Raw genomic sequence first — 20342 nt, 5'->3', positions numbered from 1 at the left:
TCATATTGTAATTTAAAGCTACTGTGTAAAACTGATGTCTTCTTTGGCTGGAGGAGGAACAGCTGCCTAAAGACTTTTTATTCCGTTTGAGTTTTAACACCACCAAGGTAAGTGTTTAATATCATAACCTAATGCATTGAAAGAAGAAATGTTTTCTATATAATTTGTAATACTAAGTTAAATAATTGTCATTTGGTTCTTTGTAGGATAAAAAAGCTGCCGAAACAGAAGCCATTTGCAGACTGCACAACTTTTTGTTGGACCGCAAACACAGAATAAAATACGTTTATAAAATTAATCATTTATTGGATAATTGTAATCTCTCCAAGGTAGGTCCATAATCCCCCTTGATTGGGTGTGAGTGTGTGTTCATTTGCATGTGTCTTTACGTACATTGGGTCCATGGGTTTGCTCATTTCAATGTCTGTTTGTGTATATCAATTTATATATCTTGTTAAATATTCTGAATACTAAATACTTTTTCTTTATGTTAGACATGTGAGACGACTAAGCTTCCCAGGTTGAATGAGACATTGTTTATGACTGTAAAAGACTTCATGGGCATGATCGGCAATGGTATTTTAAAACTTTGTTCCATCCTATACTTTCAGCTAAATTGACCAAAGACCAAATGATACACAATATTACAATTCTGGTTGTTTATGATACTGTCGTGGTTCAGTAATCAAGAATTACTGGATGCAATAATAATTAACTTATTGCATAAAAAGCTGAATATGTACAAAAGATGCTGGGGTAAATATACCTAAAATTAAAGCTAAACTTGTGCTAACTGTATTTGTGTGTAGAAAATGTATGCACACATTTTCACAATTATTCTTTAAAGTGTCTTTTCCTGATGGATATGATGTGAATAAAATGTAAAATAATCATATATGATAGTGTAAACAGTTTTCCTAATATATTTCCCTTCACAGATATTTATGGAGGTTGCCAAAATGTATATAATGGTAAGTGTGTGTTTGTCTATCTTGACATGATTAACATCAGTGCCACATATACATTTGTTATACCCTTGTATGTAAGAGCTATACCTGCTTGTTGTTTCTCTGTGAAATTCAACTGTGGATCATCTCTGAATTACTCTGGGACAGTATGACATACTTAGTTAACTCAATTAATTCATTGAGGTCTAAGGTAACAAGCCAGTATTAAATTATCAAGCCCATACTACAGAGGTTTGCTGTACTAATTTACCCTCAATTAACATAGATGTGAAAATGAAGAATATAGTATCCTCCTTAAGTATTGGGACAGGTTAAAATTGCAGTTTCCACTGAATGTTCAAGGCATATACAAATTTGATTTAAAGATTAACATGAGGAAAAAGTACAGAATGTCCCTTTTCATTTTGTCTGTCTCAAAACATAGTAACATGTAACAAAGTCAAACGGGCCCATTCCATGACACTACCCCTACCATGCTTAGTCAGTGTAAAGCAAATTCTGAGATTTGTTTCTAAACCCATTATAAATATATTGCTTAAACACGTCACAAAGACTGTGAACCAAGTAACGCTGAATTGTGGAGTTAGACCGTTTACCCAATTTCTGTGTTCAGGATATTTTGGGCGAGGCTGAAATCATGCCCCGATGACCCAATGGAGGCACTGAGCATGGCCCCTCCCCAAACACAGTAAAGTGCATTAGCATCAGTGGTTTGCCCGCTCAATCACGAGTGAGTTAATGAGCAAAGCCTAGTTCAAACGTGTGCATTGTAGATAAGATCATGCAGCAAGCCACTTCATCCAGCCAGCACATTGGATTCCCCTTCCTCTTCAGTGACTCAATGCCTGTCCGGTTACATGTTCTAACAAGTGGGAGTGGCTCACTGGGTGAAAGTGTAGCATTTGTAACAAGGTATGTAGTACAAAGCTTGATGACTGCTGCAGGGTGAAACTTGATTTTACATTTCCTTTGTCAAGAGTGAACTCTGACCCTCTACAATGTACATTTGTATAATATTTTGCCATTCTGGGCAGGAACTCGCATCGCTGCTTGCACCTATATATATTTTGCATTGGTGAACACAATTGAGAGGTGTTTGTGTTTGGATGGCAAAAACACTTGTGGATTATACTTATGAACATAAGGTGACATTATGTATTGTTGCATCATATTCATTATGATCGTATTTTTGAATATTCAACAACAACAACAAAAAACTAACTTTCAGAACACAATCAACTTAAATGTAATGAGACATCAAAAGCAACAGCTTCAGCAATGACTACAGCAATGACTACAGCAATGACTACAACTCCAAGTCAAACTCAGAAGTCAACAGCTTTACCAACACGTACTGCACCAATACCAAGTCGTAGTCAGTAAACCTTTTTACTCATCGACAGTAAGTTTTCTCTATTGTTACATTAAGTATGTTTTAATACTTTAAATTAATTGAATCTGCTCTGGTTTAGGTTCACCACAACCACCGGAATATATTTTTGATACTCAACGTAAGTGAACACTATTGCTACATAGACCTCAGGAGTGTCCTCTTTCTAAATAGCATATTTGTGATGTTGAATATCTCAAGTCTCTTGTATAGGTCAGGTAGCACACAGTATGAGTTCTCTAATATCAAATACGGTGTCTCATAGGGGAGATGGCCTCCTTTAGCTTGTTGGGCATCTCTATATTATTGAACATCATCCTCATTTTTGTGGTCATTCAGTTGATGACGAGGATACGCCACCACAGCAACAACATGGTAAGTAATGAATCATACCTTTAGCTATAATAGTATATAAACAGTATATAATATAAATAGCCAAAATGTGCTTTTTACTTTTTGTCTTGCTTTTCAAAGATTGTTGTTGTTGTTGTCAACACTGTATTCTCCTTTTATAACCATTGCTTTCTATAACTGTTGTGTTTGTCTTTGATTCCTCACATTGTCCTCACCATCTCTCCTGCCTTATCAATCTGGATCACTTCTCAGAGTAATGGCAATGGAGATAGATCCCCCTCTTTAATTGCATCTCATTCCCTGGCTCGGATGGAGATGGATTAATCCTTCCTTCTCTCATACAAGCCTCCAGCACTAATCGTGGTATTGGTAATAAGGAGTATGTGGATATGGCTAGACTGTACATAATGGACAATATCTTAACCCATGATGCTATAATGTGAATGGGAGATGGACACATTTTGGTAAATCTTGGTGTTTAATCCAGCACTGTCCCTAAAGTGTGTGCATGTCACTTCTGGAGAAAATATTAGTGTTAGGGATATGAAGAACTCAAATCCATACTTGTCCATCCATCCTTGTACTGTCTTTGAAAGGGACTGAAGCAGTGACCTCATTATAGAAGGTCAGAGGTCATACAACACTCCAAAGGTCACAAGTGTCCAAGGCGCAGCTATTTACAAAAGCATGACTGGCAACATGCGTTCATATTGGATTATAGGAGATTCGTAAATTATATTTTTTATTAGGATTCCTCCGTCAGGACTAAATTACAGTTGTTCGAACTTTAACCAAATTTGACAATGCTTGCCATTGGAGAAATGTCTTATTTCCTGATACAAAAACTGAACAATCAAATGTTTAAGTGTGAATGGCTTAGTAGGATGAGATGCAGTGCTGATGTGTGAAGGGTGGTGGGTTCTAATCTAGACAAAGGTATAAACTTTTTTTTTTTTTATTCTGACAGAAATTACAGTTTCAAGTCTTCTGGTTAATCCCAGTGTAACTATATTATGTCAATTTTACAACATTTTGCAATTTTGAAACAGGCATTGCCGCCATTGCTGCTTGCAGCTATATTTATTATTATGTTTCATTGATTGATTGTAACAAATATTTCAATCTTATCATTTTAGTATTATTAAAAAATATATATATCAGAACATTTTAAGTTGGTTATTTTTTAGAAGGATCGTGGTTTTCTGTGTGTGCATGCAGGTGCAGCTATTATTCCTGGCATACACTAGTATAGTTTATACGGATTTCACAGTAAGTTTTTGTACAGTTTACAGGGCTCCAGACTAACTTTTTTTACTAGGAGCACAGTAGCCCCTGACTGAAAATTTTAGGAGCACAAGCAGAAAATGTAGGCGCACACCTTATATTAACCTGCAATGCAATTATTAATGTCACTAGAGAGGGTACAATTCAGTGGCAATTTTAGACCCTTTTAGGGGTCGCCAAGCACCCCTTAATTACATCTCAGCACCCCTAAAAATAATAATATCTATAATTATTATTATCATTTGATGCTGGTAGTTCATGAAGAAAGGGACATCCTTAGTTTTTTCACTCATTAAATATTTTGCATAATAATACATAAATGTATGAATTGTTATCCAGTGAAATTAGGGATTTATATTAGCAAAGGGGTTTAGTACGGTGGCCCTGAAGTGCAAATCACACCCACGAACATTAGTGCATCCCCCAAATGAAAACACTCCCCTCCAAATACGAGTCAACTCGGATGACTTGCTCACCTCCCCCCAATACAAGGACACGCTCCCCCAAATGGGAAACGACATTACATTAACTCAAAAACACATTACATTAACTCAAAACGGAAAGGGTTGGTAGTACTACACTTCGTTGCTGAATGGATGCAGTAACTAACAAGAAATTGATCGACAGAAGTACAAAATGCGATAGCCTGACAGAGTTACGTGCACCAGGACATTTGTTTGGCTCTGGTCCAGTGGCGGCCGGTGTTGGACCGAATTCTCACTCCCCCGCAGAATCCCACTCCCCTACGCGTGAACGCGCACTGCCTTCCTAGCGTATTGCTAGTTGTAGTTTGACGAACCGAGGCGATTTTTACAAGCCTAGGTTGGCGATTTTTACAAGCCTAGGTTCCCTCGTCTTAGGCTTTGAGGAAACTGTCATTAGGCTATTTAATTCATGTTTCATCAAAATATAAGTTATGTTGTGCTGCACTTTAGAGCCTACACGATTAGTATGTCGTGCTACTCGTAAAGTGGGGGGGGATTTCGGCAGGTAGGATGTTATCCACCATCATCCCTGTGCCCAAAAAGCCAAGACCAACAGGACATATTGACTACAGACCCGTCGCCCTGACCTTTGTGGTAATGAAGTATTTTGAGCGCCTGGTGCTGGCACACCTCAAATCCATCACAGACCCCCTCCTGGACCCCCTGCAGTTTGCCTACAGAGCTAACAGGTCTGTGGACGACACAGTTAACATGGCCCTCCACTTCACCCTACAGCACCTGGACTCCCCAGCATCCTACGCCAGGATCCTGTTTGTGGACTTCAGCTCTGCCTTCAACACCATCATCCCCGCCCTGCTTCAGGACAAGCTCTCCCAGCTGAACGTGCCTGATTCCACCTGCAGGTGGATCACAGACTTCCTGTCTGACAGGAAGCAGAGTGTTAAGCTGGGAACACACGTCTCTGACTCCCGGTCCATCAGCACCAGATCTCCTCAGGGCTGCGTCCTTTCCCCTCTGCTCTTCTCCCTGTACTCTCCCTAGGGAGTCAGGTGGCTGAGCGGTGAGGGAGTCGGGCTAGTAATCTGAAGGTTTCCAGTTTGATTCCCAGCCGTGCCAAATGACGTTGTGTCCTTGGGCAAGGCACTTCACCCTACTTGCTTCGGGGAGAATGTCCCTGTACTTACTGTAAGTCATCCATCCGTCAAACTCGAAGTTGGCGGACGACACCACCCTCATTGGGCTCATCTCTGACGGGGACAAGTCTGATTACAGCTGGGAAGCTGACAACCTGGTGACCTGGTGCAGCCAGAACAACTTAGAGCTCAATGCTCTTAAGACAGTGGAGATGGTTGTGGACTTCAGGAAGAATACAGCCCCATTCACCCCCATCACCCTGTGCGACTCCCCAGTCAACACTGTGGAGTCCTTCTGCTTCCTGGGCACTATCCTCTCATTCTCCCCGAAGCAAGTAGGGTGAAGTGCCTTGCCCAAGGACACAACGTCATTTGGCACGGCTGGGAATCAAACTGGAAACCTTCAGATTACTAGCCCGACTCCCTCACCGCTCAGCCACCTGACTCCCTAGGGAGAGTACAGGGAGAAGAGCAGAGGGGAAAGGACGCAGCCCTGAGGAGATCTGGTGCTGATGGACCGGGAGTCAGAGACGTGTGTTCCCAGCTTAACACTCTGCTTCCTGTCAGACAGGAAGTCTGTGATCCACCTGCAGGTGGAATCAGGCACGTTCAGCTGGGAGAGCTTGTCCTGAAGCAGGGCGGGGATGATGGTGTTGAAGGCAGAGCTGAAGTCCACAAACAGGATCCTGGCGTAGGATGCTGGGGAGTCCAGGTGCTGTAGGGTGAAGTGGAGGGCCATGTTAACTGTGTCGTCCACAGACCTGTTAGCTCTGTAGGCAAACTGCAGGGGGTCCAGGAGGGGGTCTGTGATGGATTTGAGGTGTGCCAGCACCAGGCGCTCAAAATACTTCATTACCACAAAGGTCAGGGCGACGGGTCTGTAGTCAATATGTCCTGTTGGTCTTGGCTTTTTGGGCACAGGGATGATGGTGGGTAACATCCTACCTGCCGAAATCCCCCCCCACTTTACGAGTAGCACGACATACTAATCGTGTAGGCTCTAAAGTGCAGCACAACATAACTTATATTTTGATGAAACATGAATTAAATAGCCTAATGACAGTTTCCTCAAAGCCTAAGACGAGGGAACCTAGGCTTGTAAAAATCGCCAACCTAGGCTTGTAAAAATCGCCTCGGTTCGTCAAACTACAACTAGCAATACGCTAGGAAGGCAGTGCGCGTTCACGCGTAGGGGAGTGGGATTCTGCGGGGGAGTGAGAATTCGGTCCAACACCCCGGGACTTTGCAGAGGCCCCCCCGCAAAGTCGGAGCTCATAAAGAAACAGTAGGATTGTGTAGTCAGGAACATGTGTATAGACTGTTACCAAATGTATATTATTTGGTTGTAACTTAAGGCGAAAAAAGGGAATATACAATGTGGCTTTTATTTTGAAAAGACGTTGACACTTCAAAATCCAGGACGTTGTTGTATCCTCAAAGGTAGTCTAGTACACTGTAGGTAAGGCTGACGTTCGACCTAGTCATAAAGTAATTGCTGTCGCTGTTGTGTGTGAATTGGTGCAGGTGAAAGAAACAGTGAAAACTTTGCTAGTAGTTAGCAATTGGGCTAGCTAGGCTAGCCTAAAGAGAACCCAACGAAATTGCAACATGATAACTTAATTAGCAATAGAAAGCTAGTGCGAGATTACAGTAGTTTGTTCGTTATAGTAGCACTAGTCACGAACTGGTAGCTAGTTAGTTAGTGCCTGTAGTTAGCTAACGCTAGCTGTCGACTGTAGCATGTTGGTACAGTAGGTCGTGATCGGAGTACACTGTACGCCAGCTAGTTAGAGCTATAGCAATAACTAAAACTGCTTGCTTGAATGAAGACTTCCTGAAGTGGCATACTAGGTATACATTTTTGCAAACATTTCTAACTCAAGTAGTAATAACTACTTTCTAACTCAGCTAGCTGTTTACTACAACACATAGATATCTACCTAGTTTCTTAGTATCCGTTAATTAGTGCTGTGCAAGCATTTCATTGGCAGTTAGGGACAGGGGTTAACATGTAGGCTACTGCCATGCTACTACCATCTCAGTCGTTTTTCCGTCTCACCCCCTTCAGACATGGAGACTGACTCATCCCTGCTTAGCTCAGAGCTGGAGCTTCAGCAGCAAGAGGAGTTGTATCAACAGCTTCTTTTGCAGGTCTGTATTGGCTTATTTGCTAGATCCATGTCCCTCCCTACCAGATAAAGTTTTTTTATTAAGAGTGGCTACACAATCAGAACAACAACAACAGGCAAACAATCTGTCAAGACAATCAACTGAGACAGACCTGTTGTCTTAACCTCAGTTATAATGATCGGTTTTGAGCACCGGTTTGAAAACATCTAGCGAATGCTTCTCATCAAAGAATTGACAGGTTTCTAATTTTTTTGCCATTTCTAAAAAGTACAGGTGCATATTATTTGGTCCTGCGCCTCTTGACAACCCCTAGCGGCCTAAATCAGTAATAATAATTCTTAACCTATTTTAGCTACTATACTTGTCGACTATATATGTAATATAAATAAGAAATGGATCAATTGAATAATACTGAATAATTCTCCTTGCAACTGAGAATAACCTGAGAATAACAATTAAGAACATCCTGACAATATGTACATGACATGTGGTGGATGTAAAGAAATGTGTACTGATAGTTGGGTGTGATCAAGTTTGATGTTGTGCATTGGGTCCAAGGCTCAGGAGCAGAGAAGGGTAGGGAGGCAGATGGTTCAGGGGGTGACTGAGGGGGGTTATCAGACAGGCGAGGGGTATCTTTCTGTAGGGGGCAGTTCAGGGCAACGTGGGTTGGGACAAGTGTGAGGGGTGGTGCTCCGGGTGGGGGTATAGGCCTTGGTCTGTTGAGTATGCTGTGCCCCTCTCTAAATTCCATCTGGCTGTTACCTATGCAAGGGATGGTACATGTCTAATGCTGTGATAGAAAGTATGCTCATCTCTTCAATAACTGTTTGGTATGGTAGACAGTTCAACAGCCCAGCAACGGAGCTAACTGGATACATCTGTGCACCCTGCCTTCAAAACTCACTGGCTGTGAACTAATGTTGATCTCTGATATAAAACCCACATTCTGCAATAGGGCTGAAGATACTTGACACATGAATGACTCATTCTGCCAACATCCTCTTCACACCTCCCCTCAGGCTAAAGGCTCAGAGATAGTAAATGTAAAACGTCCCGTTTCCTTAACAGTACATACTGTAAGACCATTCAGTTACTGAACAGTTCCTCTTCCATTTATCAGCAATATGATATATAACTGATCCTTGACATTACTTTTATCTTATTAAAAAGGTGCATATTAAGTGCACCTTCTTTCACATTTTGTATTTATCGTAAACTATTTTGTTCATATGTTGTGAATGCTCTTGTTCTGTTATGCCTGGTCCTATCTGTTGTCAGCACACAAACAAATTCCTAACAACTATGTTGGTATGGGGACAATTCTATACTATTCTGCTCTTTATTTCCTCCTCTCTTACTTTCTCTCCTCTTCTCCTGCAGACAATGTCCAAAGCGCCAACTGCAAACCCTGACTCAAGGGTTATTCGACCACAGCCAGGTCAGTATCTTATCCTTAGCTCCAGTGTTTTTCTTTTAAATGAGACTATGGGGGGGTGAACCTCCTGCTGGAAAAACGTTTGGTGCATTTGGCTCATCAATCTGGTGCACTTTGACAGCAAAGATGAGAGGCTATCTATGAATAACTTTGCGTAAAGAGTTTAGTGTAAACAGACATTTGATTTTTCTGGACTCGAACAATAGATCCTCTGGCAGGAAGCCAGGTGCTCTCTTTTTATCTTGTTAGAAGGTCTGATTTGACCTGGAAATTAAGGTAACTACAATTAGACAAATTAGGGAGTCAGGTGTCTGAGCGGTTAGGGAAGCGGGCTAGTAATCTGAAGGTTGCCAGTTTGATTCCCCGGCTGTGACAAATGACGTTGTGTCCTTGGGCAAGGCACTTCACCCTACTTGCCTCGGGGAGAATGTCCCTGTACTTAATGTAAGTCGCTCTGGATAAGAGCGTCTGCTAAATGACTAAATGTAAATGTGTACAATGAGTTAAAAGTTTGGCAGTCACTCTGCATTCAGGATTCCACCTTGATTTAGAGGGTTTGCCTGCAAGTAGATGGCATAAACAAATCATTATTTCCCTCATACATCAACTTCTGACTGGGAGTCAGGAGTAGTATGTCATGAGACATATTATGTCATACTCATATTTTTGGTTCATTTTGAAACTTTATGAAACTATGATGGGACAAAGTAGACTATGACAGGCCGCCACAGTCTAGCCAATGAATGGGAAACACTCAAAGAAGATCTCCAATGAAAGACTTTTAGTCTAGGACTAGGCTTAATCTATGTCTGGAAAACTGGGCCCAAATTTTCTAAGATAAACATGGTCTAACCCTCTGATGTTCTCTAGGCATGTGTATCAAGACTGTGACACTCCCAGACAAACACAAGATTTTCATCAACATCTGTCAGTCTACCTCAGTCCCTCCCCCACCAGCCCTTTCCAGGGATGAGCTAGTGGAGCTGCTTGAATCCGAGGACCCTGGGGGATACAGGGTACCAATGAGTCTTGGAGAGCCTCACACAGAGCTGGACAACAGTGAGTGTCTGAGGGACTGAAACCCCCTCGGCTTGCAAGGCTCTGAATACAAGGCCTGGAAGGCCTATAATAGCTTATGTCTGTATCATCAAACTGTTAAGTTCAACTTTCTGGTAACCTTATCCCTTTGTTCTCACAGATTCCCAGGTCTGTACAGCTTATGATGTTGTCATCAATCAAGAGTTCTTTCAAAAGTGCCAGGTATGTGTGTGTCTACTGTCCCAAAGTGGAATAATATCGTTTTGGGTGTATTTGTGTCTGTATCTTGTTACATTAGTAATTGTGATGTGAAATGTGTTTCCAGAAAGATCCACTATTCCAGCAGTTCTTACTAGCAGTGTCTTTAGAGGGACTGGAGAATAAATACAACCTGGAGCTCAGTAGAGGTCAGTCTGTGAAATTAATTACTATCATTATTGTGTGTTTTATTAGTACCTTTCATTTGTGTTATTGTTGCACTGCCTGGTAAAATGCTGTCCCTTCCTTGGTACTAACTACTGAAATGCATTTAGAGCTGTGCATATGCTCCTTGCTTATCCAATGTACTTATTACATGCACAATTTTATGTTGCCTTGGATCAAGGCATGTGCTCAATAAAAAATGTATTTGTGCATGTCTGTCTATTGGCAGAGTGGAAGATTCTAAAGAACAGAAAGTTCTTGGGTTCTGTTAACGAGCAGAACATCCGAGGCAAGAACAGACCTGTCATTGAAGAGATTAACACTAAGTAGGTCCTTTTTTTCCAGAAGTTACTCCCTTACCCAGTCAATTACACACACACTTATACTTCCCCTTTTGATTTTCACTAGCATTTTCAGCAAGACTAAAGTTGTCTGGTTATGGTTTCAAATTGTATTTTTTATCAATTAGATGCTTCATCTATAATAAATTGGTATACTCAGTTAATTTGTGAACAGGGAGAAGGGTAAAGAAACGTCCCCCCAAAATTAAGTTGACAATGTCTCCATCCCTATCACTGATAGAAAGGTGTGTTTAGTCCCTCATGGTTTTGTAATGGACGGCCTCCATAGACCTATAGCTGCCACACTACCCTCAAACACATTTCTCCCTCTCTCATCTCAGGGACTCTTCTGAGCATCCTGCTGGAGTCACACGGTGAGACCAGATGCAGGGTCCCTCCACCATGCTTTGAAGTTAAAACATATTTTAAACATGATTTGCTGGTGTTAAGAAAAAATAATCCAAAACACTGTTCCTCCCTTCCTTCTTTCTTTCCCTACAGCCCAGATTTCTCCTTGTTGGTCGAGCCCCCTGTTGGTGATCCAGAGTATTTGATAGCAGAGATTAAACTTCCAGGGGTGGTGAGACAAACTCGCACATGGGCAAAAAGGATCTTTGTTTAATTCAAGAAAATCTCACGCTTGTGCCTCCAGATCATTAACTTAAACGATAGGGAAAGCTTGAAACCCCACAGCTCACTGCCCTCTCTTTCTCCCTTACTCTTTCTGGTGTCTAGTCATCCTCTCGCCTTTTGGTGCTGGATCTAGGAGAGGATAGGCTGGTCCTGAATGCCCGTCCTTCTCTCTTTCATCTCGATATCTTCTTTCCCTTCTTCATTGACCAAGAGAGCAGTGCTGCTCAGTACAACACTAACACACAGGTACAGTGTGACGCGATTCCACGCATCATTCATGGGAGGTTTTTCATTTGTCATGCTGTGGAGTGTCATGTTGCTGAACTAATCTCTGTCTCTCTTTCTCTCTTTGCGTCTTGTGTGCATACAGATTCTTACAGTCACAATGCCAGTGGTATCTTCAGAAAGAAACTAAATGTCAAATTATTCATTCAACTGCATACAATTAAAATGAAGTATAAATGGTCTCAGTGGTTGTGTTCTTGTCAATATTGGACACTTAACTATGAAAAGTCATAATTGTTGTCAGACAAAATGGAATGTACTTTTCTTGATACATTTGAAAGCTTCTAACTGCAGGTCAGTGCAGCATCTTGATGCAGGTCCGTGGTGCTTCTTTGGGTGTTTCTATGAACCAAAGACCCCCTTCTTGGAATGAGGGGAGTAAAACCCTCAGTCATCTATTTTTGGTTCTGGTTTGCTCTTCTGTTCCCTCTGTTGTCCCCTTCTCTCTTTCAAACTCGGACCCCCCCCCCCCCTCTTTGTCTTTTGTCATCCCCCTGTCCACCTGCCCATTGCTCTCCCCCATTTGTCCAGTGAGGTCATCTTCCATTTCTCTTAATCCCTGGAGTTGCTTGTCTTTCTGTCACAAAGTTCTCCCCCTAATCCACCCATGGCTCTCTGCCCCCTTTCTCTCCCCCACCCCTCCCTCTTTGTATAAAACTATGTCTGTCTGTCTCAACAATAGCATTCTCTGTCAGTCTGTCTTTCTCTTTTCTGTGTCAGGGGAACCACACCTTGCTCTAGGTAAGTGTCTCTCTGTGTTTGGGTCTCATCAAAAGGGTTTTGGCTGTTCCAGAAGGGGAAATATAATATTATACTCTTTCTATGTATATATACAGCCATATCAATTATAAAAGCTAGATTAACTGCAATTGTAGACATACTGACAAGTAACTGTTCAGGGTGACACTTCACCTTCTGCTCTTGTCCGGGGCTTTCCTCCCCAGTCACTTCGCTCATTCAATGTGAATGATTTGACTGGCCATTCCTCTGTCTTTGTATCTCTGAGGAAACACTGATACTGGATTGGTACATTGTTCAGTTATCATACACATTTTATGCAGTTGATGTTGTCAGTCACTTTTTTGTGATTGGCATCTCGTCTCTTCTGATTAGGTGCTCTCTGCTGTGAAACTTGGTTTTAGATTTATATTTTCTGTCTTTCTTACCATCTTGATTTCTCACTCCTATCTCACCTCTGTTAGGGGGCATTTCTCACTCCTATCTCACCTCTGTTAGGGGGTATTTCATACCAGAGAAATTGTAAAAAATGTTGTTGAAGATTACAAAGGGAGTGAAAAGTGTGTGACACACTGTGTTAAAGGGTTGTGCACCTCTGACAAGATTTCCCCAACACACAAAACACTCTTTAGTGCTAATGACAGGGCACAGCTCACCCTCTGTCTCCCCCTCCTTCCCTCTCGTCCACAAACAGGCGTCCGTCCTTGACTAAAATTAACCCTTTAGAATTTCCTGACTAATACCCCCGCCAATGTTTCAGGGTAACTCTACTCCTCCCTCAAATCCCCTCCTCGGTCTTCCCAGAGCTTCCACTGTGTTCATCTCTAAATGATTGGCGTCAGATTATTCGCCTAGTCATGCTGGCCTGAAATCTTAACCACCTCCTGCCTCCCTCCATTGTTTTATCGCTTTCATCATCCATCTTTCATATCCCTTTTCCATAGGCCTAATCCTCCCCTACTGTTGGAAAAGAATGGGTCCACCTGTTGGATGTCATTCTTGACGTAGTGGTGTTTAAATAGCTATTATAATACACGATGATGAGGTCTTCTGATTTTGGATCATGAACATGAACACCGTTTGTCATCAAGTACTACAGCAAACACCCAGATTGGGGTGAATAGAGGGATAACCAGGTCAAACTGTACTTAATCGTTTTCATTTTAGGAAGCACTCGATTTGTCTCACCACGTGCACTTGACTCTTTAAGGTAACTGAATTACCTTAAAGGTGTTTCATAGAGGTGAACATAGTGTGCTTAGTACTGGCCCCAGCCAATCAGCCAAATTCTCTGTGGTCTTCAACACTGAAATATTATTAGAATTGCACTTTAAGTCCATGATCTTTATGATTTTTTGCACTTTATGCACTACATTCACTTTATGTACTACATTTACTTTATGTACTTTGCCCATTTGTACTTGGCTTTGGATAGAAGTGTCTGCTAAGTGAATACAGTAAAATAAATCCCAGGTGTCCGTCACCTTGTCTGTTGATAAGGTAAACAGACAGACTACCTCATTAGTGTCAGATTTACTGAGAAGGCAAACTGTACACGGATGCCCTGCAGTTCAGGCTGGCATTGGAATGTGCACAGGAACAGTGAGAGGACATGGGGTGATGACAGCTATGGGGACTATAAATTCATCCAGGCAATGACAGGCGGACTATAAATTGTTTTGGGTGACAGAGAGATGGAGAGTCATTATAGAGGGCGACAATGGGATGAAAGACAGATGAGAGTGGAATGGATACAACTTTGTCATTGTTATTTTGGTCTCCAGATTGGTATTCCGAGGGTAGATATTTGTGCAGTTTTTGTTTCCTTGTCATAAAAAACGGACAAAGTTGGTAAATTCTCACCTGTTCACACACTGTCAATCTCCCGTCTGTCTGCCAAGAAGATGTCAGCCACACAGGGAAACCATTTATAGCGCCAAGCGTCACATACCATCCCCTGTGTCTGGTCTGGGATGACATTCACTGCATTTCCTTCACAAGCAACGAGCAAAAGGCAATCTTCTTAGAAAAGAAAACATAACTAGGCCCTAAAATGTCTATCAAGACATGCTACAAACAGTGTGATTTACATTTAGCAGACGCTCTTATCCAGAGCAACTTACAGTAAGTACAGGGACATTCCCCCGAGGCAAGTAGGGTGAAGTGCCTTGCCCAAAGACACAACGTCATTTTGGCACGGCCAGGAGTCGAACCAGCGACCTTCTGATTACTAGCCCGATTCTCTACCCGCTCAACCACCTGACTCCCTCCAATGCAGCGATACCTCACTGCATTTCTTATTCGTGTTTTTAAGTTGTCGTCCAGTATATTGTTGTGATGGTAATACTACTGGCAGTCGTATCTTGATTCCTTTATTAATGTGTGTATCTTTCCTATTGTAGTCATGTCAGATGCAGAGGAGGAATATGAGTAAGTATCTCACACTGTACTTTACAGTGATTCTCTATCTGTTGCCTGCATAGTGTAAGAAGTCATTTTACAATATTGGACCAGACTGCTAACCCAAGTATCTTTTTGTTCCTCTTTTGAAGGGAGCATGCAGAAGGTGAGTTGTTATCTGCATTAGTGTCACACTAGCGAAACACATGCACACAGCACCATCATGTTTAGGTCTGTGACCTGGTAATTATAACTCTGAGCTCAGCACATAACTATGCTGTGGTTTAATACCCAAATGTATAGCCATTTATTACACACTTCTGTTTCCCTCCCACTCCATCTGTCCCTGTAAGGACCTTTGCTTTTTAATACCGCTTTGTCCTGTTTTGACAGATTTCTGCTGTGGTCTTTCTGTAATGTCCTCTAACCTTCATTCCACTCTTTTTCTTCTGCTCTCTCTTTCCTTGTCTGTCCATCTCCATCTGTCTGCCCCCTTTTTACTCACTTCCTCTTTTCCTCTTTCCCTCTTTCCCTCTTTCCCTCCCTCCCTCCCTCCCTCCCTCCCTCCCTCTCAGAGACAGAGGAGACAGAGGAACAGGAAGCAGAGCCGGATCCTGAGGAAGACGAGTCAGAGCAGCCGGAGGAGGATGGAGAAGGTGAGCCGGCGGCCACATCTTAACAACCGACACACGAGTGCTCAACCTACAATGTTGTCACTGTGTCCGGCTCAGGCCTGTCACACACACATCTACCAGGGAACAGGGTCACTATGGGTCTCAGAATTGCCAATAAGCATCAAAGAAATAAACAAATCTAACTAATTGGCAGTGACAGAAAATGCCTAATAAGTCCATTTCAGGCCAAAGGTAACTTTAATGAAAACACAGTAACTTGGTGAGAAAACTGTTCTTTTAAAATGTCTGACTAGCAGGTGACACACTAACTCTGACCTGTGAATATCCCCTCCGCCTTCTTTTCCACTGGCTGTTCCTATGCTGGTCCCGGATATCAGACCAACAAGATTATCAAGGTAGGGTGAAAGCACACCATCTCACATCAGCTACTTTACCACAAGCCATGGACTGTTATACAATGTTGTCATTATGTGCATCCCATTCCCATCCCAAATAATTTACTATGGCAAGTTTCCGTTTGAAGACTATGTACAATAAAAATTAACATTTACAATAGTGGGTTATACGTACAACTTGTTCAGTAAGCATATGTGTATTTTTGTGCATACACTCTATGTATTAATGTTTGGTAGTGTAATGAGTCTATTTTTAATCTTTTTATATCTTCCTTAATTACTGCCTTCCTTCTTTCAATTTTTCTTTATCTTAATTTCTGACCAATCAGAGCAGGAAGATCAGGAGGAAGGTAAGGGATTGGGTGCTTATTTTTAACCATGAAAAACAAGTATTGCTCTAAATGTAACAACCATATGGATTATTATGCCAGCCCCCCAAATAAACGTTGCAGCCATACTCATCCTGCACTAGTCATCAAGTGAACTAAACAGCTTTAAGTGTTTCAAATCAAGCCGGCCTATTTTAGAGGGCAAGTTGCAACCTTTGCATCTGTCGTGTCTTCGTACCTTCGTGCCTCGTACTACAAACGTGCTCAAGGGTGAGGCTTCAAAGGGTCACATTTCAGTTGTCACTGCGGCTAACCCACATCAGCATAGCTGGTAGTGCAGGCCTTTGCTTCTGTTCTGTTGTTAGTAACCATTACAGATGTCTTACTCTCAGAATCTCTGAGCATTTACTTTGTTCCCTCACATTACTCGTTTAATCTCTCTCTCTCTCTCTCTCTCTCTCTCTCTCTCTCTCTCTGTCTTTCTTTGGTTCTCTTTCTATTTTCTATGTCTTTATGTCCATCTCTGAAGAAGAGCGCCCCAAACCCAAGTAAGTGTACCACTTTTAATATAGCAACGTTATATGGCATCCTATAATACAAGATGGCCCCAACAAGAAGTCATCATTCGGTCCTATTCTTCCTTCTCTTTATCTCACGTTTTGTTTCATTATCTTGTCTCTAGGCCTATGGTGCCTCAGTTAGCCCCCCCTAAGATTCCGGAGGGGGACAGGGTTGACTTTGATGTAAGTGTCAAAGCATTCTACTTTAGTCCACTAAACATGGTCAAAAAGTCAGGGTCACTTGTGATGAGAAAAGGGTAACGATATCTGATCTATGCATGCTGTCTTCTCTTCCTTCATCTCTCTCTCTCCTCCATGTCGCTGCTACACTCAGGACATCCATAGGAAGAGGATGGAAAAAGACCTGCTGGAGCTGCAGACGTTAATTGACGTCCACTTTGAGCAAAGGAAGAAAGAGGAGGAAGAGCTGATTGGGCTGAAGGATCGAATTGTGAGTCATCTGCCCGATTAGGTCAACAGGACGGAGTGTGCCTACATCCCTGTGTTTGTTCCTTTCATCCGGATCTTTAAGTGACTGTGAAGACATTTTCAAAGAAGCACCTTAACAAATCCCTGACTCTGCCTCCACCTCCCTCTTCACTTACATCCTGTCAGGAGGGGCGCCGGTCAGAGAGAGCAGAGGTGCAGAGGGTTCGAGCAGAGAAGGAGAGAGACAGGCAGACCAGGATTGCGGTAGGATTAATTTCATTGTTGTGTAAACATGGAAAAAGTAGCTCATGTATTATTTGCTCTGACTGTGATTCTGTAGGTATGACCATCCTGCCACAAATACAATGGGCTGTTTTATATACACACACGTTTCCTTCTCCCGCATTCTTTCTCCCACGTCCAGGAAGAACGACAAAGGAAAGAGGACGAGGAGGCTAAAAAGAAGGCCGATGATGATGCAAAGAAGAAGAAAGTTCTCTCTAACATGGGAGCTAACTTTGGAGGCTTCTTGGCAAAGGTTACACATCCTACTAGATTGACTTTGTTTATTCACAGACTCACGTTGAACTCGATGGATTGACTATGGTCAAATCAATCTTAAACCGAATGCCTGTACGAAGATGTGCTCATGGTTAGTTGGTACAGGGGTGAAGCTCTGAGTGTTCTCAATGTTCTCTGTCAGGCAGAGCAGAGGAGGGGGAAGCGCCTTACAGGAAGAGAGATCAAGAAGAAAACGTTGGCTGAGAGGCGCAATCCACTGGTGCTAGAAAACATGAGGGAGGACAGCCTGAAGTGAGTTTTCCCCCAAACCCTGGAGTTTCCTGCCACCTTCCTGCTTATTGTCATTTTTAGCAGCTACCTTAGTCCAACCTGTTCTTAAACTCACCTTTTCGAGGAACTTACACCTTAGTGCCACGCCATCCAAAACTCCACCTTTCACTCACCTTTCTTGCTACAGGACAGGGGTCACCTGTCACCCACCCTCTCACGTCTCTCTCACTCCTAGGCAACGTGCTCAAGAGATGTGGAACTGCATCTATGAGCTGGAGTCTGACAAGTTTGACTACATTGACCACATGAAGAAACAGAAATATGAGGTGAGGCATGCTGGGAACCATGGTTACAGCGTCACACTTTTTGTTTCAGGGTTTACGTTAACCCTTCCTTCACTGTGCTCTCTCCAGATTACTGTTCTCCTCAATAGAATCACCAGCGCCCAGAAATTGTGAGTAGACTCATTGGTCTAGTCTCATGGTATTTTCACTTTCTCAAAGATACATTCTATTTGTCATTCTCACCTACTGATCCGTTTTGCCTCCTCCCTCCCTCTCTCTCCTTCCTCCTCCCTATCCACAGTAAAAAGGGCCATGGAAAGGGGAAGGTGGGTGGTCGTTGGAAGTAGCAGAGTTCAGATCAGACGATTAAACATGGGTTTAATTCTGTTTCTTCTGGGCCTGTTCCAGTAAACATGTCTTCACGTGTTACACTGCAACATAGATTATATGTCTTGGTAATAAAATGATATTGTATACATCAACAAAGACTGTCAGGTTGATTTCCGTCTGCGAAAGAAAGTGTTTTATTGTGTGGCATCTAATGTTCCTCCTGTTCTTTCTTGCAATGAAGATAGAGATTTATTTGTGGGACAGAATGATTTCTGTTCTGTATCTCTGTTTGTTCACTGTTGAGACACTTACCCTAACTGGCCTATCTCCACACAAAGAAGATCTTACACATTATACACAGGATATCCATGCAGGTCTCTAATCACACAACCCAAGACTTGGTTTTGTTGATTACAAAAGACAAACATATACACAAAGCAATACTCATTGAATCCATGTTTGGGTGTGTCAGTTCATTTAAACCTATAAACTGCAGGTCTGAGAATAAGGCATGGACCCTGTGGGTTCCTTTAAAGTAAAGGAAATACTGCTCTCCTGTGGAGAGGTGGAGTAATAACTTTATGATTAAACCTTCCTTCTGGCAGATCTAGGATCAGTCCATGTGTCTGAGTTTCGAAAGCACACTCAGAGAACCCCCCCCCCTCTCTCTCTCTCTCTCTCTCTTTCTCTCTCTCTCTCTCTCTCTCTCTCTCTCTCTCTCTCTCTTTAATTCCCTGCTCACATGTTTGGCTGAGACCAGATCTGTGCGTGAGACAGGGACTAAAGAGGACATTGCACTAATCCAGTCTGCCCCAAGTCCACATTGCAGATTTCACTCTTCTAGTCAAATCCACAAGGACACATGATAGCTCAGTGAGGTCTGTTGATTTTGTCACATATTACATGGAGACATAGTTTGTTTTCTGTTTTCAATTTACAACAGTGTAGTGCCATCTAAACAGGCACGCAAGCTCCTTGAAAATCAACACCACACACAAAGTTAACTAACAGGGTTGGACTAGTGACTATGGTAACTATTAACATGTTGAATGTGAAGAACACTGTTCAGGCCAGGTCTACCTTAAATACAAGGATTGTAATCCCATTAGGATTACCAGGATAGGGTGCAGCAGTAAAGAGATAGGTAAATTCAATATTTCCCCTCAATGATCTCATCTGTTTGAAAAGTGGATGGGTAATACCTTGATCAGATGAAGAGAGGGGTGATCTCGAATGATGGACATGTTCTACTTAAAGGCAGTTTACAGTATTTGTAGTGTGTGCGTGTGTTAATACTTGAAACAGCAAGTTGGCTGTATAACCACTCATCTATTATTGTTTGGAATGATTTTATCATCTATTTATTTACACCATGTTACATTCAAGAGGTAAACCAGAGGAAGCTTTCCATGAACTATGGTATAGGACAGACTTGCACACACAAACACACATCCCTCAGCCAATAAACAAAATACACATTCTCTCCTCCAAACACATGCACAGACATTGACACACATTCAAGACACAATATATATATATATTTAAATAGAACACATAATTGGTAAAAACAAATGACTAAATGGGCAA

General features: G+C 42.1%; 2 protein-coding genes and 1 long non-coding RNA gene across 9 annotated transcripts; all 3 read left to right on the top strand.

Moving 5' to 3' along the window:
* The first annotated feature begins 532 nt into the window (after positions 1-532).
* Positions 533-4129, top strand: LOC136937119 (uncharacterized). The gene is made up of 6 exons (XR_010875220.1): positions 533-576; positions 939-971; positions 2197-2343; positions 2441-2479; positions 2624-2733; positions 2965-4129. It is a non-coding gene; the product is annotated as an uncharacterized lncRNA (long non-coding RNA).
* Positions 4130-6772: 2643 nt separating this feature from the next.
* pih1d1 (PIH1 domain containing 1) lies at positions 6773-12044 on the top strand. 5 transcript variants are annotated; one of them, XM_067232988.1, is made up of 11 exons: positions 6773-7030; positions 7644-7726; positions 9089-9146; positions 10014-10202; positions 10342-10403; positions 10507-10588; positions 10834-10930; positions 11287-11319; positions 11447-11525; positions 11681-11824; positions 11949-12044. In XM_067232988.1, the coding sequence occupies exons 2-11, from the start codon at positions 7646-7648 to the stop codon at positions 11991-11993; spliced, it is 870 nt and encodes a 289-aa protein (XP_067089089.1). In that variant the 5' UTR covers positions 6773-7030; positions 7644-7645; the 3' UTR covers positions 11994-12044. The 5 variants fall into 5 exon arrangements, with proteins under 5 accessions (XP_067089089.1, XP_067089088.1, XP_067089091.1 ...); XM_067232987.1 differs by having other exon boundaries at positions 6773-7034; XM_067232986.1 differs by lacking the exon at positions 6773-7030 and adding an exon at positions 7047-7426.
* A 514-nt stretch (positions 12045-12558) lies between these two features.
* Positions 12559-18905, top strand: tnnt1 (troponin T type 1 (skeletal, slow)). Of its 3 annotated transcripts, XM_067232992.1 has the most exons (15): positions 12564-12604; positions 15004-15031; positions 15154-15167; positions 15577-15657; positions 16014-16031; positions 16361-16381; positions 16890-16908; positions 17043-17103; positions 17255-17371; positions 17536-17613; positions 17774-17887; positions 18053-18162; positions 18377-18467; positions 18555-18595; positions 18727-18905. In XM_067232992.1, exons 2-15 carry the CDS (start codon positions 15006-15008, stop codon positions 18770-18772), a joined length of 837 nt encoding a protein of 278 aa, XP_067089093.1. In that variant the 5' UTR covers positions 12564-12604; positions 15004-15005; the 3' UTR covers positions 18773-18905. The 3 variants fall into 3 exon arrangements, with proteins under 3 accessions (XP_067089095.1, XP_067089093.1, XP_067089094.1); XM_067232994.1 differs by lacking the exon at positions 15154-15167 and having other exon boundaries at positions 12559-12604; positions 15004-15047; positions 15579-15657; XM_067232993.1 differs by lacking the exon at positions 16361-16381.
* Positions 18906-20342: the final 1437 nt, after the last annotated feature.

This window comes from Osmerus mordax, chromosome 3 (assembly GCF_038355195.1).
Source record: "Osmerus mordax isolate fOsmMor3 chromosome 3, fOsmMor3.pri, whole genome shotgun sequence".
In the NCBI taxonomy this organism is placed as follows: domain Eukaryota; kingdom Metazoa; phylum Chordata; class Actinopteri; order Osmeriformes; family Osmeridae; genus Osmerus; species Osmerus mordax.
This window is presented reverse-complemented; position numbering and strand designations above follow the sequence as displayed.